Source organism: Drosophila innubila (assembly GCF_004354385.1).
Source record: "Drosophila innubila isolate TH190305 chromosome 3R unlocalized genomic scaffold, UK_Dinn_1.0 2_E_3R, whole genome shotgun sequence".
In the NCBI taxonomy this organism is placed as follows: Eukaryota; Metazoa; Arthropoda; class Insecta; order Diptera; family Drosophilidae; genus Drosophila; species Drosophila innubila.
The window spans coordinates 28,239,499-28,255,954 of record NW_022995380.1 but is presented as its reverse complement, the minus strand read 5'-3'; the positions used below and the strand labels follow the sequence as shown (position 1 = coordinate 28,255,954).

The window sequence follows — 16,456 nt, the reverse complement described above, 5'->3', positions numbered from 1 at the left end:
AAAATTTTTAGTTTTAAAACTTTATTTGGAAAACTTTTCGGTTTCTTGCCCCCCTCGCTGCCCGCCAAACTGCCAGCGCTCTTCTTTCCTACTTTGTAAAAATGTATATGCAATGCGCAGATTTCGTACTGTTATACTGTATATATCTATATTTATATATAGTTATGTATATATAATAATGTATATAGCTCTGTTTGATTTGCTTCTGTTGCTTGAATTTCTGTTTACTTTTTACTATATGCGCTTGCATTTTATTTCTAAACAAACATAAATGTTGTGGTCGTTTTTCTGACATTAGTTGCTGGTATCATTTCTTTTGTGTTTTTACTTAACTTTTTTTAATTTAAAGAATTTTTTTATTTTACAAAATTACTTAAATTTTAAAGTTAAAAATACATAGATTGGCTTACAATTAGAATTTGTTTATAATCAATATTTATAAATGATCTTGTTGCTGATTTTATGTGTTGTTTATTTTATATTTTCATTTGGGTTCTCAATGCTGATCTACTTTTGGATTTTACTTGTCATTTGCAAAATTAATAATGTTATTATGTTATCATATTATTCCGAATACATTTATAAATGTATGTTATGTGGTTTAGTTTCTTATTTCTTATAGGCTTAAATAATATGCTCTATTTGTGTTTGTTTTTATGTCTGTCTATGTGTCTATCATGTATCGATTTTAAAGTATTCATTTGCAATTTGTATATAAATTATGAAAATAAATTGTATTCGAAGTTATAAACTTTATCCCCTTTACTGTACAATTTGTGGTAGTTTTTCGTATTTAGTTACAGCGTATAATTAATTTTTTAAATAATCTTGCACGTCACATTTATTAACAAGGTTAGTTTTCAATTTGTTTTGATACTTAAAGCATTAAATCAATTTTAAAATATCTCTCGTCTGTTATTTGCATTTCCAAATTTAGAGTGAAAAATATTTCAAAATCATAGAGGCCATTGAATTTCAAATTTACGTATCTGGTTTTAGCTAACATGCGACCAACATTTGCTTAACAAAATTTCATTATTTTAATGGAACTTGTGGAAATTATAATTTAAAAAGAAAACACAGTAAAATTTATTACATACAAGCGTCTAAAAAAAAATTAAAGTGGACAATGCAAAGAAAAATATTTTTTTTAAATTCCTATAACACATAAACTAATATAAAATCAATGAACTTATCTCTTGAGTTTCATACATGCCCAATTCCGGAGTGTAGTTGATTTTTGTGTACGGTAAACTGAGATTTTAAAATTTGTAAATTATGTAAAATATGAATAAATATTTGATTTGTTTTGCGTTGTGTTTACTATTGCTTTAGATCTTAACACTTATTATCTTACTATTTGTTTTTTGTTTTTCTGTTAAAAAAGACATCTATTTAAGCGGTAGTAAAGTGGTTTTCATGTTGCTGTCAGTTGTTGGTTTGCTGTTAGTGAAATGGGTACCAACGTCATATAGTGATGCTGTAACTCTTGCCTACACTAGATGTATATGTATATGTAAGTATTGTATGTTTGTTGGGTCTGTATGAATGCATGCGGGGTGTATGTATGTATGTATGTACATGGCAAGCCACTAAAAGACAGAATCTGGGTCACTAGTTTAGCAATGCATCCATTGTATATGGAAATGGCGGATGCTGTTGTTGCTGCTGTTCGAATCTGTTGGCTGTTGAATATGACAGCAACTTTGCCGTTGCCGCTGCTGCTGCTGATGCTGCTGCAGTTACTTTCGCTGTTGTTGTTGTTGTTTCGGTCGTCGACGGTCAGTCCAGTATAACGATTTGTGATTCAATAGGTTTGCTGCTCGGCTCAGGGGCCATTGACTTGATGGGCAGTGAGCGCCATGGTTTGCGCGCTGCACGACGCAGATCTACAGCTGAGAGTATTTTTCGTGTTTTTCTGTTACAAATAACAAGAAACGATTCATATTAGATATATCAACGTAATAGCTCATTGTAAATATATGACAACTCACTTGTGCACATCTGTGGCTCTAAAGTAAACATCGTCCGGTGCATCCATCCAACTAATGACCTGTTTGCGTCCGTTGCCACCGCGTGCCATTTGTGCAATCTTCTGCTTGCCGTTGAGCTGTTACAAATTCAAATACAAGTTAGTAAATTACCATTAGTTAGTAACAACAATTGTGATAGTCTTACGTGATGTCTGGAGAGCGGCTGACCCGATGCTGCCATCATAGCAGCAAATTGCTCCGGACTGGGGCAGTGCGAAGGCATGGGATCCTTATTAGGACGCTTGGCAGGTGGACCGCTGGGCACAATGGTGACTGGAATTTAAATAATAAATGATCAGAAATATAGATGTCGCAAATTTAAGGAGTAATAATCAGGAGTACCACAGAAAGCGAAACCAACCGAAAATCTCCCAAATCTCCATACATTTTTGCAAAGAATCAAACCGAAACCAATAAAGGTTACGGTTTCGTTTCCCGTACGTTCCGAAACAAGTATTTCGGTAAAAGTTTCTATTTCAGTTATCTTTTTTCAGTTTCGGTATCAGTAACGGTACACCAAATCAATTTTAAAACATTTCAAAAGGAAGAGGTGTCGTTTAGGAATAATTATGACATCAAAACAAATATCTAGATCCAGAGCAATCATTTTTTTTTTTTTGTAATTTAAAAAAACTTGATCAAAATGACATTCCGCTTGAAAATCGGTAAAGTTTTGCCAAAGTTATGACAGTTCGAAGTTGCTCAAGTTGCCTCTAGCAACTTTCTAGCAACTTTACAAGTCAAAATATTTCTTAATTTTGACATGATTTTTTACATAAAAATGAAAGGCTTCAGAATCAAGTTTAAAGTGTCGTTTTATACTAATTATGATATTAGGAGTTGATTAAAAGTAAAAACTTGAGATTTAAAATTTTTAATTTTCAAAATTTCAAAGGGGGGACCCTTACCATCCAAATCGAATTTTGTTCGAAAATAATTAAATTTTTTAAATGAACAAAAATTGAATACAGAACGAATTTAGAGGCCAAATCATTATCAAAAAGACATTCCGTTTGAAAATCTACTCAGTTTTGATCAAGTTATGACAGTTGGAAGTCGGTCAACTCTTTGACCTAGCAATTTCGACTTCTGTGGCACCCCTGAGTATGTTTAATAGTTATCTCACCTTCGGTACCATTGAGTTGCTGTTCTTCGTGTGCACGCTTGCGTATCGTAGACGTTGCTTGCGTTGGAATTATGGATAGCTCTTTGTCGGCGGCAGTCACAGGGACTGCGACAACATCGGGGGTTTTGTTGGGCACACGCTCGTAGACTAAGCTGCCGTCTGGGGCTTTGGGCGGCTTTGGGAATGAGACAACAACGGGTTGTGGCATTTTGTCCTTGGGTGTTAGCACCAGCCACTCATGTGGACCGCTGCCAGGCGCGCCCAAACGATTAGCAATTTTTGTGACGCTGCCACGATCCTTCGGCTTGAGCAGAAGCATTTTTTTGATCTCCACCTGCGATTTTCCGCTAATACGATTCGTAACTAATTTAATGAATTTAAATAAGTTAAACATTGCTATCTAGTACATATTCATTAAATAACACTCACATTCCTGCTTGACCAACAGTGCATTGATGGCGTATGCGCTCTGTCGCGCCGCCTTCTTGGGCTTCACAATGCTCCGACAGACGATGCGGGCGACACGCGTCATAGGATTCGTGTGCAAGTAGAAGGCAGTCCGGGTCTTCATGATGGGCCGCGGTGAGCCTGAGCTGATCGCAATGCCGTGCGCTTGCGCGTAATGACGCGCCAGGTGGGTCTTCAGCTTGAACTCTTTGCCGCAGTTGACAATGGAACACCTGCATTATAACGTTATACTGTTATACTGTCATGTTCTTCAGGAGATTCAAATGTAGAAAGTACCTGTGCAATTGACGATTGCTTAGATCGCTGACTTTTTCGTCATCGTTAAGATCTACCACGGCACCTGTGGCACCTGTTGTTGCTACCGCTGTTGCTGGCGCCGCAGCAATGGCAGCTTTCTTCTTAGCCTCCCCATCGTTGGCATCGCCCTTATGCGCAGATTTCATACTGCCATACTTTCGCCAATAGTCCCAACAACTCTGACAAAGACGACACGCCAGGTGACCATTGCTAAAGGAGTTCCACTGCGAAATTCAAGTACAAAGCATCATTAATCAAGTTCATTACAAATTTGGAGCTCAGTCGTCAAGTTACCTGTGATGATTTTGTTATCCCGCATGATTCACACGGTTTGCCATTGTTGGATAAGTCGGCGCCACCATTGGTGGTGCCATTATAAATGCCACCTGGACCACCGCCGCCGCTGCCTGCCTTCACGCTGGCACCGTTCCCCTTGCCATTATTATTATATTGCGGTATATAGACCTGTTTGAGCTTGAGTTCCGCCTCGACAGCCTTTACGCGCTTCTGCTGTACATATCGATCGGTGGTCTTCCACATATAGTAGTATTCAATGATTTGTTTAAGCGTTTTCCATGGCAGCTGTTAATTTAAAATTAAAGAAAATATATATTTAATAGATCGAATATTGTTATTGTAATAATCTTATATATTCATACTTACAAAATCTTGTCGTATATCATTAAAGTCTTTGCCATATTTATCCAACGCCTCCTCAAAGAGATTAGCTTCCGATGCGCTCCAATCTTCGATTTCATCGCGACAGAGCACTGGCCCAGTGGAAGGAACTAGGGAGGACATGGACTCCTCAATTGAATAGTCGTGCTTGTGCAGAATGTCCATGGCGTGAAACTGGAATCAAACAAAATGTCATCTTTAGCATTCGGCTATCAAATACATATGGTTTCACTCTTTTGCTCACCAGTGTAATGTCTCGACTGGCGGCCGCTGCAGACATGTGTAATGAGGGTTGTTTCACCGAGCTGCTGCAGTCAAGGGCGCGGGCAAAGGTGCCAATGGAACGCGAGACAACAAGAAACTGATCGATTTTACGATCGGTCAAACTGTGCTCCGGCGTCCACACCAGTGACTCCAGCTCCTCCAGCTTGCGCTCATCTGTGGCGGTGTCTTTTAGCTTGGCGGGTATATCACACTGATAGCGACTGCCGACACGTATCTCACCTTTGTCGGCGAGCAACGTTTTTTGATTCGGATCGAAGACCAAACAATAGAAGAATGTATCCTGTTATCAAAAAAGTAAAAAATGAATATATTTATAAACATATTTATTTATATCTATTCCGTCGATTGACACTACAACTCACGTCTTTATTGAGATAGCTTTGCAATGATTCCGTCTCGTTGAGCAGCGTGACGGAGCACTTCCCTCGGATCTGTGTGGCGGGTATCGACTCAACTTGTCGTGATAAAAACAGTTCGCGATGCTTGATCTGGTATCGCTGTTTGCTGGTTAGCGCTTCACTTTTCTCTCCATCGCCACCAGCAGCGCCGCTCGCAGCGCTGTTGTTGTTGTTGTTATTATTATTGTTAGTATTGTTGTTGGTGCTGGAATTGCCGCTGGCAGCGCCGGCAGACGCTTGCGTTGGGCTGGTGCGTTCCTCTTCGAGTGCAGCTGCAAGCAAACGAATCCAATATATCTATTAGTAAAAGCATTTCACTTCATCCACACCACGTTACATACGAGCACTATTAGGGCTAAGTTTAGAACCATTCAACCATTGCATGACCAATTTGGTGTTCGTATCTAGACTACATTACAGCATGGTACTAACTTGAATAGGCTCATGAACAATACAATTATCCTACAACACTTGGATAGTATACTAAAACTCTAAATTTTATTCGAAATGATCAAAAATATAAGTTGAATTTCTAAAATATACCATAAATGCTACTTTTACTTTTATTTGAAATTTAAAATCAAGTGTTATTGCGTAAATTTAAAACAATAATTAAAGATTATTTATACTATTAAAGTTATGAATAAAAGTTTTCGCCGATATCGATAGTAGAAAGAACATCAGATTGATTTTTAATCAAAGAATCAAACCGAAACCAATAAAGGTTACGGTTTCAGTACGAACCGAAACAGCTATTTATAATAATTATGACATCAAAGCAAATATCTAGATTTAAAGGAATAAAATTTTTTTAACGAATTTAATAAAAATTTAAATGCAGAATAAATTAAGATGCCAAATCATGATTAAAATGACATTCCGCTTGAAAATCGGTACAGTTTTGCCAAAGTTATGACAGTTCGAAGTTGCTCATGCCTCTGATCTAGCAACTCTACAAGTTAAAATATTTCGTAATTTTGACATGATTTTTTACAAAAAAATGAAAGGCCTCAGAATCAAGTTTAAAGTGTCGTTTTATACTAAATACTATATAAGGAGTTGATTAAAAGTAAAAACTTGAGATTTAAAATTTTGAAATTTCAAAATTTCAAAGGGGGGACCCTTACCATTAACGTGGTACCATGGCTATGATGGATGAAAAATAATAAAATTTTATAAATGCAAAAAATTGAAATGCAGTATGAATAAATGGAACGAACCATGATCAAAATGGCATTCTGATTGAAAATCGGGTCAGTTTTCTTCAAGTTATGACAGTTGGAAGTTTGTCAACTCTTTGACCTAGCAACTTTACCACATCCGTACCGATACAAGCGTTTCGGTTTTCGGTTTTAATTACATCTAATTATAGTGAAAAATTTATATTTAGTTCATGATCATTGTCCAGGTCAGTACCAGCTTACTCTACCACAACAGCAATAGCAATAAAAATATAAGAAATGAATTCAATACATAAATATTAGGTAAATAAGAGATAAATTAAAAGAAAATATTGTAATGAAAGAAATTGCATTCCCAATAGAACTATTTAACTACGTTTAACGCATAAGTGAATGATTTTAATGTATTTATTTATTTATTTGTTTTTAAGAGTAATAGCTGCTTTGCCAGTTTTGTACCTATTGAGGGATCGAGCACAGCTTGCGCCGCCTGCTCCTCGCCCACGGGTGTTCGGAGCCAGGTTTTCTTCAGTTTAGTTGCCAGCGGTGAATCCTCGGCGGTTGCCACTGCATCATCAAGTTGTCAAGTTGTGTTCAATGAGAGTGGGTGGTGATTTTTGGGAAATGTTGATTTTACAAATATACATATGCATATATATAATATTTACAATGTTTATATGTGAGTGTTAAAAAGCAAGGCTTTATTTACTTAACTTAAAATATAAAAAAATAAATAAAAACTGCAAACAAGTTGGCAGCGCGATTAAAGTGAGGTTAAGTACGAAAAGTAATTTCACTAAAAGATGTCGCGTTTGCCCAACGAAAGCCCAACAAAATAAATACAAAACTTTTTGAATTTATTTTTAATACCCGCCACACAAGCCATGAAGGGATGGTAACGGGTGTTCGGTGGGAGGCGTTTGGGTTTTGGGTGGTGGCTGCTGCTGCTTCTTGAGGAGTTTGAGCAGAGCCCAAACCAAATGAGGCAGCCAACCAACCAACCATCCACCCCCTTCCTCTTAAGGCATTGTGGGTGCATTGCTGAATTCACAAGAGCGTAGGTGTATGTCAGAAGAGGATAAAGAAGAAGAAGCAGCAGCAGGAGGAACATCAGCAAGGCAAGGGGGAGGAAGGGTGCGCAACTGTTTGCTGGCCATAGATAGGAAACATAAAGTCTGGCAAGTGCGGGCAGGGGTTGCCAGATGAAGGCGTGTGCGTTGTTTTTGCTGGCACTGTCTGCCTCTGCCTCTTCTTCAGTCTCTGCCTCTGACTCTGAATCTGCCTTTGCTCTGCAGCCTCGCGTATTTCAGTTTTTTGTATACCCTTAAAGAGAGTATACTAAATTTTGCTACAGCTTGTGTAACGCCTTTAAGATACTATTAATGAATATAAAGTTTCTATCTTTTTCTAACACATTTTTTTTTATCGATAAACTTTTAGTTGAAATTCCTAATAAATGATTACTATTTTTTTCTTCCGTATTTTGTATTCCTAAATTTTTTTTTTTTTTGTTTTTAAATTTTTGTTTGTAATTTCTTCAATAAACTTCGGAAGTTGTATGAGCTACCGTATTTATTATTGATCAGTGACGAATGAAAATCAAAACTTTATTGTTCCTTCAGTTATGTATATCAATCAATCTCATAGAATACATTTATAGCAATGTGTACACACTGTTCATGTTTTGTCGACATCGGACGACTTAGTGACGATCAGTCAGAAATTGAGTACAGAGTATCAAATCATCGGCGTGAGTAAAATAATTTCTGTTTCTTGTTTTATCGCGTTTTATGCTCCAATCGTTGTCGTGGCCAGTGTTCTGTTCAGTTCAGCATTGAGTTTTTGTTTGTCTCATGTTTTCGCTTTATTTTCGTTTCTTGACACGCTTGATATACTATTTGTGGTGTAGTTGCTGTGCTAATTTTTAAATGAATGATTAGCAGATAGGCTGCAAACTGTAAACAGGCAGCGCACGCCGAAAGAATTTGCACACATCCAAAAAAAAAACCAAAAAGGAAAAGGAACAACATCAACCCCAACTAGAGGGGGAAGGGTGCGACGAAGGGTATCGTTAATGGGCATTGTCGACGCACCATGCGCTGGAAAGGAGAAGGAGGAGTAGGAGGTGGAGGAAAAACGCATTTTCGTTGGGTCACGTATCGAATTCGAGTGGGCCAAGCAACCCCACCGATGGGGGTTTGTATGTATTTATGTATGTATGCCTTTTTGGGAGGAAGATACAGCAAATGGTTCGTCTGTCCATGCTGATGACTGCTAGTTGGCTTCCCTTTCCTGTGTGTGTGTGTGTGTATACATGAATGCAAAGCGCGGCTCCTTTCGATATGCTCCTGCAGTACCAGGGCTCATGAACATTTTCGTACACACTCACACACACATACAGTTGCGAAGAGAGATAGAAAGAGTAAGTGAGAGACAGAGAGAGAGAGGCAGAGAGGTAGACAGTTAGTCTACCTATTGCTGCCTAGTATTCCCACATTGAGGTTGGCGCCGCCTGCCAGCAACCAAAAACGGTAACAACAGCAACAACAACAACATCGAAGTACAGTGCAGCTCTACACACATTATGCTTATGTGCTCATGTTGCTGTTGCTGTTGCTACGGATGCTCGGATTCCGTTTACTCTTTGCTTTGGCTCTATGCTTTACAGTTGTTGTCATTGCGGTTCTTGTTGCTCTTGATGTCGGCTTTTATTATTGTTGCTGTTGTTGTTGCTGCCGCTAAGTGGGTGTGTGGGTGTGTAGGTGTATGTGTGTTTGGGTGTATGGGTGGGCGATGCTTTGACACATTGCACACTGGCATATGCTGGAGGTAAAGGTGGTGAAGGAGGTGAAGGTTGGAATGGTGGTGAAGGTGAAGGTGGTGAGAGCAGATTCGGTTTTGCTTTCGGCGGCTCATGGTGTACTCCGCCCATTTATGCGCCTTCGACTGAGCTTTGGTTTTTTGTGGTGAAAATGTGTTCAGGATCTGCTGACTTTTGACTTATACGAGGGCTACATTTCGTAACATAACCTCACTTAACAATTCAACAACAAAAATATAAGAACTTATGCATATACAAACTTACACATATGTATATGTATGTACATGTATGTGTTTGTGTTTGTTTAGTTGTACTTACGTTGATGCTTATCCGCCAGCTGTACAAGTGGGTTGGGCAGATCACGACGCCGGTAGAAACACATGACCTTCGCCTCCACATTGCCGGTTTGGTTTTTATTCAACTCCTCGATGCGGCGTATCAGGAAGGGACTATTCGGCGCTGTCTCAACGTACACGTAGTCTGCAAAAAGCGCGTTGCATTATTGAATAACAATTACGGATTCAAATATTAAGTGCTGCCGTGGAAGAATAATAATTGCAGAGTCCCATCTGACTGCAAATCATTCATTATCAAAGCGAAATTGAAGCAAACGCATCCATTGCAGCCAAAACAGCACAGGTAAACGCATACCAACACACACACATATATAAACATTCACACACACACCCATACAAACATTCACACATGCATGCTTATTCATATGTATATGTATGCAGGCTACAGATATTAGAGATGAGTCAAATTGAGGTTAACAGTGACAGTGCCAACTCAACGAAGCTGCTACTTAACGAATAGATAACAACTATAATACTAATATGCAGACCACAGATATTAGAGATGAGTCAAATTGAGGTTACCTGCGACTTGACGAATATAATACAAATACTGCATTTAAATACTTTATTCAAAGATGAAATACAAGGTTTAAATTATTCCAATATAAATCCAATAAAAGAGCTACTTACGAGTCACTGTTCATGCTTGTGACTGTAAAATCACAGTATTATTTGCTGTTAGTGGACACGCCGCAGTACAATGAAAAGTATGCGCGTTGCTCAATTAAATACAAATGTGGGCATCCATCCATCCATCGAGCTAAAGAGAAACAGCAACAACAACAACGCGAACAGAGCGCGCCGGCTGCGACGGTGCGGAACCTGTCGCAGAAACCGTTGCTTGCGTTTTGACCACGGCAGCAGAAGCAACGAAAGGCCGATAGAAGAGTGCGAGTGAGCGAGCGAGCGAGTGGGGCAAGAAAACAACACAAAAGAAAAGGAAAAAAAAAAGACCAACGATCAAGCAGGCATAAAATAAAAGGAAAATGTATCTTTTGCATTTGCGCCTGATGTAAAAAGAGAGAGATGAAAAAGAAAGTGTCACCGTTGCCTGCGACGACATTTGGGCTGCTGTTTGAATATTTACTCGCGTGTGTGTGTGTGTGTGCCATTAACAGTGACTAACAAAAGCGCTGATGAAGACAAATTCTGAGGCAACGCGTGCACTGAGAAAATACCATAAAGGTTGTAATTTATGCACGCGTCAGATTGCTATTTTCTTATTATTTATTTTGATTGTATTAATTAGCTGTTTGCATTTTGGGTTCATTTGCATTAAAGCGGCACAAGAAGAAGAAGAACAATGATGTACAATTGGACAGGTGAAGACAACAATAACGTCATCGGCCAAGGAGTGCGAGCGAGCAAGCAAGCACTGCTGTATTGCCAATGGCGATAATGAGTGCGTATAAATACTTAAAAATAAAAAAGGAAAACTCGTTTAAACATAAGATGCTGGCCAAATGTGCAAACTCATTAGCATACCAAAACACGATGGGTCAAAAACAAAGCACAAAAAATAACCGAAATATATTTTCAATTACAGAGGCACACACACACACGCACACACTATCATCGGCAGTGAGCTTTGTCAATGCAATTTCATTTCATCACTATCCCCAACCCTACAGCACAATCATACATACAGACATACATATGTATGTACTTCCTATACACATCGATGCTAATGCTTATCGGAGAAACAGAAACACGTATGTACATTGTACAAAAACACTTGCTGCAGCTGCGACAATTCGGTTCGCCATACAAAATACAATACACATAACCCCTCTCCCTCTCTCCACGACCGGTTAACTTGATGTTTCATTGCCGCTTCGCTGCCGCTGCTGCTGTTAAAAAAAAGGTCTACGTTGTTAAAACTCGCGTCGGCAAATTGACGGTTTAACGTGCATAAAAACGCATTTCACATCAACAATGATAACAGTATTAAACGTGCATGAATTATCTGGTAAGATTTGATCATTTTAATGCACTTTCATTAATTTCCTTAATTTGGAGTCCCACACACATACACACACACACAAAACGACCAGGCGAAACAGTGAGACGGCGCCGATAACGAAAGATGATAGAAAAGCGAGTATGGAAAAAATTTTCTCACCTCCGACTCGATACATATTTGTGGCCATTTTCACAAAACTTTCGCACCAAATTTCACATGTAAAATAATCTGCACTTATTCAGCACTGTTTTTTATTAGTTTTGTTTCAAATTAGCGCACATTTATTAGCATAAAATTAAAGTTGTTATGATTGCATTTGCATTCACATAAGACGCGTTTTTTTCGTCGCCATCTTAGAAACAACTCTAAAAAATACACACACACACACATACTACGGCGACGACGAGCAAACAGCTGCATCAGGGCTGCATTTGCGAACAGGACTGACCACTTAATTTAAATTGTATCTTGAAAACTTTCTTATTTATGGAGAAAATTAAGAAAAAATAATAACTTTTAAGCGCAGGAAGAATTGAGCATAAGTATATTTTCTTATAATGGACATAATTATTTATAAACATATAACCAAATTATTTTGGTTGCATGTCAGCTACGTGTACCAAGCTGATTGCTACAGAATCAACTGTCAAATATTATACTATCGATATTTCAAAATAAAAATTCCGCGCATTTTTAATTCAATTTTTAAAATTTAGGTATTGGCTATCATATTAACAATTAGTAATAAGAACTGTGATAATTTTAAAAAAAATTTTGATAAGAAACAAAAAAATCATAATAACATAATTACGCGAAGCAACAAAAAACGGGTTGGCAGGCTTCCTTCGCGGACTTAAGCCCATTTTCAGATTGTGTTAAATTCTTAGATGTATCAAAATCTTCAACTTTTATCATTTTAAAGCTTGAACTTTGACAGTTTTTGCAAAATTTTGTTTAGTTTGCTGATTTTGATAATATTTTTTAACATGTGGCAACCTTGAATCTCGGGGAGCATGTTCGTTGAAATTCTTAACGTCGAGCGGCTCGGGAACATGTTTAGCGTCAGTGGCATTGTGAGCGCAAATTAATTTAAATCAAACCAAGAAATCAGTTTGATTTCAACGTCAGCGAGTAAAATTAAACAAAATATTGATTGGAAAGATAAATAGCTTTATATAAAACGAGACGAGCATGCTCACTTGAAATGTTTGTCGTCTGTTGGTTGACAGCTGAAATTCAAAACATAATATTCGATATATCGTATGTGCCATCGATAGTTTTGCAGCTCTAGTGACGTGGCCAGGGCCAAACGATTTTTCCAATAAGACTTGCTCGAGTTAAATTAAATTTTTAGCTAAATAAACGCAGTTAAAACGCCATCAAAGGCTTTTCCACGATGACTACCTACGAGGAGTTCATCCAGCAAAATGAGGATCGTGACGGTGTGCGTTTAACCTGGAATGTGTGGCCTTCAAGTCGCATCGATGCCAGTCGCTTAGTTGTACCGCTTGCGTGTCTATATCAGCCACTAAAGGAACGCCCGGACTTGCCACCGATCCAATATGAGCCGGTGTTGTGCACCCGCAGCAACTGCCGGGCCATACTCAATCCGCTGTGCCAGGTGGACTATCGTGCCAAGCTCTGGGTCTGCAACTTTTGCTTTCAACGCAATCCCGTGAGTACCTAAATGTGAAATGTACTTTCGACTCGGTGATTCACAATCTAATTGGAATTGAAATTGGAATTTGCATTTGCAGTTTCCGCCGCAATATGCTGCCATTTCGGAGCAACATCAGCCGGCTGAGCTGATACCTGGTTTCAGCACGATTGAATACACCATTACCCGAGCACCTACCATGCCACCCGTATTTATATTCCTGGTGGATACCTGCATGGATGAAGAGGAACTGGACGCTCTGAAGGATTCGCTGCAGATGTCGCTGAGTTTGTTGCCACCCAATGCATTGGTGGGGTTAATTACCTTTGGTAAAATGATACAGGTGCATGAGCTGGGCACCGATGGCTGCTCCAAGAGTTATGTGTTTCGTGGCACAAAAGATCTGACTGCGAAGCAGGTGCAGGATATGCTGGGCATTGGACGTGGCGTGGCACCAACACCACATCAGCAGCCGGGTCAGCAACCGGGCCAGCAGCCGGGTCAGCCAGGGATCGGGGGTGGGGCAGGAGGACATGTGCCGCCGGCACATCGCTTCCTGCAGCCGATCAGCCAGTGCGACACGGCGCTGGGTGATCTGCTAAGTGAGCTGCAGCGTGATCCTTGGCCGGTGCCGCAGGGCAAGCGCTATCTGCGCTCCACGGGCGCTGCTCTCTCGATAGCAGTTGGCCTGCTGGAGTGCACCTACCCGAATACGGGTGGTCGCATTATGACCTTTGTCGGTGGTCCTTGCTCCCAGGGCCCCGGCCAAGTGGTCGACGATGAGCTAAAGCATCCCATACGATCCCATCATGATATACACAAGGACAACGTCAAGTTCATGAAGAAGGCCATCAAGCATTTTGATGCCTTGGCACTGCGCGCTGCCACCAATGGCCATAGCATCGATATCTACTCGTGTGCCTTGGACCAGACCGGCCTCATGGAGATGAAGCAGCTGTGCAACTCCACGGGCGGTCACATGGTCATGGGTGATTCGTTCAACTCATCGCTCTTCAAGCAGACATTCCAGCGCGTGTTTGCGCGCGACAGTCGCAACGACCTGAAGATGGCATTCAATGCCACGCTGGAGGTGAAGTGCTCGCGCGAGCTGAAAATCTCGGGCGGCATTGGCTCGTGTGTGTCGCTGAATGTGAAGAGCCCGTCGGTGTCGGATGTGGAGATCGGCATGGGCAATACGGTGCAGTGGAAACTGTGTACGCTCAATCCCAGCTCCACAGTTGCCTACTTCTTTGAGGTGGTTAACCAGCATGCAGCGCCCATACCACAAGGTGGACGTGGTTGCATACAATTCATCACACAATATCAGCATCCAAGCGGTCAGCGGCGCATACGTGTCACCACACTGGCCAGAAAGTGAGCTGGATTAATGAATGATCGGATCTCATCTGTTTACTTAATGCATTGTCTCATCTTTTATATAGCTGGGCAGACGCCACGTCGAATGTGCATCATATCAGCGCTGGTTTCGATCAGGAGGCTGCCGCTGTGCTCATGGCACGCATGGTCGTCTATCGTGCCGAGACGGATGAGGGACCTGACATATTGCGCTGGGTGGATCGCCAGCTGATTCGCTTGGTAGGCTACAATTCAAGCTGCAAACCAAAATGCCATATCAATTGCTTAACTTGTTATTTCTCTTTGCAGTGCCAAAAGTTTGGCGAGTACTCCAAGGATGACCCGAACAGTTTCCGGCTGTCACAGAACTTTAGTTTGTTTCCACAATTCATGTATCACCTGCGCCGTTCGCAGTTCCTGCAGGTCTTCAACAATTCGCCCGACGAGACCACATTCTATCGACACATGCTGATGCGCGAGGACCTCACCCAATCCCTGATCATGATACAGCCCATACTTTACAGCTATTCATTTAATGGACCCCCAGAGCCGGTGCTGCTGGACACCGCCTCCATACAAGCGGATCGCATACTGCTGATGGACACCTTCTTCCAGATACTCATCTATCATGGCGAGACCATTGCCCAGTGGCGTGCTCTCAAGTATCAGGAAATGCCCGAGTATGAGAACTTTAAGCAGCTGCTCCAAGCACCTGTCGATGATGCCCAGGAGATTCTGCAGACCCGATTCCCGATGCCACGTTACATTGACACCGAGCATGGTGGATCGCAGGCTCGTTTCCTGCTGTCCAAGGTCAATCCCTCGCAGACGCACAACAACATGTATGCCTATGGTCAGGTAAGGTCGACGCGCAGATACTCAGCAATTTCAATTTCAATTTCAATTTGTTCTTCATTTTGTTGAAACTTTTCAAAAATTACGTTTTATGTTTTTGTTTTACTTTTCTCATTGTGTTCTCCTCCCAATCCGTTCTTGTTGTTGTTGTTGTTACCACGGGCAGCCGCCAATTGGTCAGACGACGGTAGTAAAAACTTTTGTTCAATATTCAATTTGGGTTTAGTTTAGTTCTAAGCAGCGACTGCAAATAATAGTTATGAATTTCAAAAAATTGACAACGTACAAATTTTTATAAAGAAAATTGAATACTAAATATTATTTTAGATTTTTATTATAAAAACTTCAAAATAGTAATTAATTTCAATTTTTATTATAACAATTAAAAATAATTATTAATTTCAATTTTTATCATAACAATTAAAAATTATTATTTATTTCAATATTTATTATAACAATCAAAAATTAAAATTATTTGTCAATTTTTATTATAAAAATTTTAATTTTTAAAACAAATATTGAAATTAATAGTTATTTTTCAACTTTTTTTTATAAAAATTAGCAAATAATTGTTATTTCATAATTTTTATTTTAAAAATTATAACTATTACGGTCCCTGGTTCTAAGTTGCCTTTGCTTATAATTCTCCCTTTTGCTCTTGGTGTCGGTTTCGCGTCAAGCGATCCTCATTTAACTTTCCCCACTCCACTCCTCCCAGACAACTAACTCTCTCTTCTCTTTGACAGGATGGCGGTGCTCCAGTGCTCACGGATGACGTATCGCTGCAGCTGTTCATGGAGCATCTGAAGAAGCTGGCTGTCTCCTCGACCACCTAGGTGGTATAATTATTTAAAAGGCCGTTGCATGCAACAGTTTAGAACTTGGCTATGGCAATTACATACTTAGTCACATACATTAACCACATATATAGATTCCAATTGATCGCCTGCAAATACAATAAACTACATTCATACATCAGTAT

The 16,456-nt window shown here is 39.8% G+C and overlaps 2 protein-coding genes across 4 annotated transcripts; one reads left to right on the top strand and one right to left on the bottom strand.

Annotated features, from left to right (window-relative positions):
• Nucleotides 1-10: 10 nt before the first annotated feature.
• On the bottom strand, nt 11-12,018 carry LOC117789999 (metastasis-associated protein MTA3). 2 transcript variants are annotated; one of them, XM_034629224.1, is made up of 13 exons: nt 11,766-12,018; nt 9,606-9,767; nt 6,926-7,033; nt 5,250-5,557; nt 4,847-5,167; nt 4,588-4,776; nt 4,219-4,506; nt 3,904-4,148; nt 3,589-3,839; nt 3,160-3,522; nt 2,179-2,306; nt 1,995-2,110; nt 11-1,918 (listed from the first exon to the last, which is right to left on the bottom strand). In XM_034629224.1, exons 1-13 carry the CDS (start codon nt 11,791-11,793, stop codon nt 1,783-1,785), a joined length of 2,643 nt encoding a protein of 880 aa, XP_034485115.1. In that variant the 5' UTR covers nt 11,794-12,018; the 3' UTR covers nt 11-1,782. The 2 variants fall into 2 exon arrangements, with proteins under 2 accessions (XP_034485115.1, XP_034485116.1); XM_034629225.1 differs by lacking the exon at nt 6,926-7,033 and having other exon boundaries at nt 11,766-12,016.
• Nucleotides 12,019-12,891: 873 nt separating this feature from the next.
• LOC117789980 (protein transport protein Sec23A) lies at nt 12,892-16,455 on the top strand. 2 transcript variants are annotated; one of them, XM_034629204.1, is made up of 6 exons: nt 12,892-13,281; nt 13,364-14,637; nt 14,706-14,859; nt 14,929-15,477; nt 15,641-15,661; nt 16,221-16,455. In XM_034629204.1, exons 1-6 carry the CDS (start codon nt 13,003-13,005, stop codon nt 16,308-16,310), a joined length of 2,367 nt encoding a protein of 788 aa, XP_034485095.1. In that variant the 5' UTR covers nt 12,892-13,002; the 3' UTR covers nt 16,311-16,455. The 2 variants fall into 2 exon arrangements, with proteins under 2 accessions (XP_034485095.1, XP_034485096.1); XM_034629205.1 differs by lacking the exon at nt 15,641-15,661 and having other exon boundaries at nt 12,894-13,281.
• The last annotated feature ends 1 nt before the right edge of the window (nt 16,456 follows it).

What these genes read in the sequence shown, in the direction of transcription:
- LOC117789999 (XM_034629224.1), bottom strand. Translation starts at nt 11,793, where the DNA reads ATGGCCACAAATATGTATCGAGTCGGAG. An exon ending in AGCAATCGTCAATTGCACAG is followed by an intron (nt 3,840 to 3,903) that starts GTACTTTCTACA and finishes GTTATAATGCAG; the next exon opens with GTGTTCCATTGTCAACTGCG. An exon ending in GCAACTCAATGGTACCGAAG is followed by an intron (nt 2,307 to 3,159) that starts GTGAGATAACTA and finishes TTTAAATTCCAG; the next exon opens with TCACCATTGTGCCCAGCGGT.
- LOC117789980 (XM_034629204.1), top strand. Translation starts at nt 13,003, where the DNA reads ATGACTACCTACGAGGAGTTCATCCAGCAAAATGAGGATCGTGACGGT. An exon ending in GTCACCACACTGGCCAGAAA is followed by an intron (nt 14,638 to 14,705) that starts GTGAGCTGGATT and finishes TCTTTTATATAG; the next exon opens with CTGGGCAGACGCCACGTCGA. An exon ending in ATCGCCAGCTGATTCGCTTG is followed by an intron (nt 14,860 to 14,928) that starts GTAGGCTACAAT and finishes TTCTCTTTGCAG; the next exon opens with TGCCAAAAGTTTGGCGAGTA.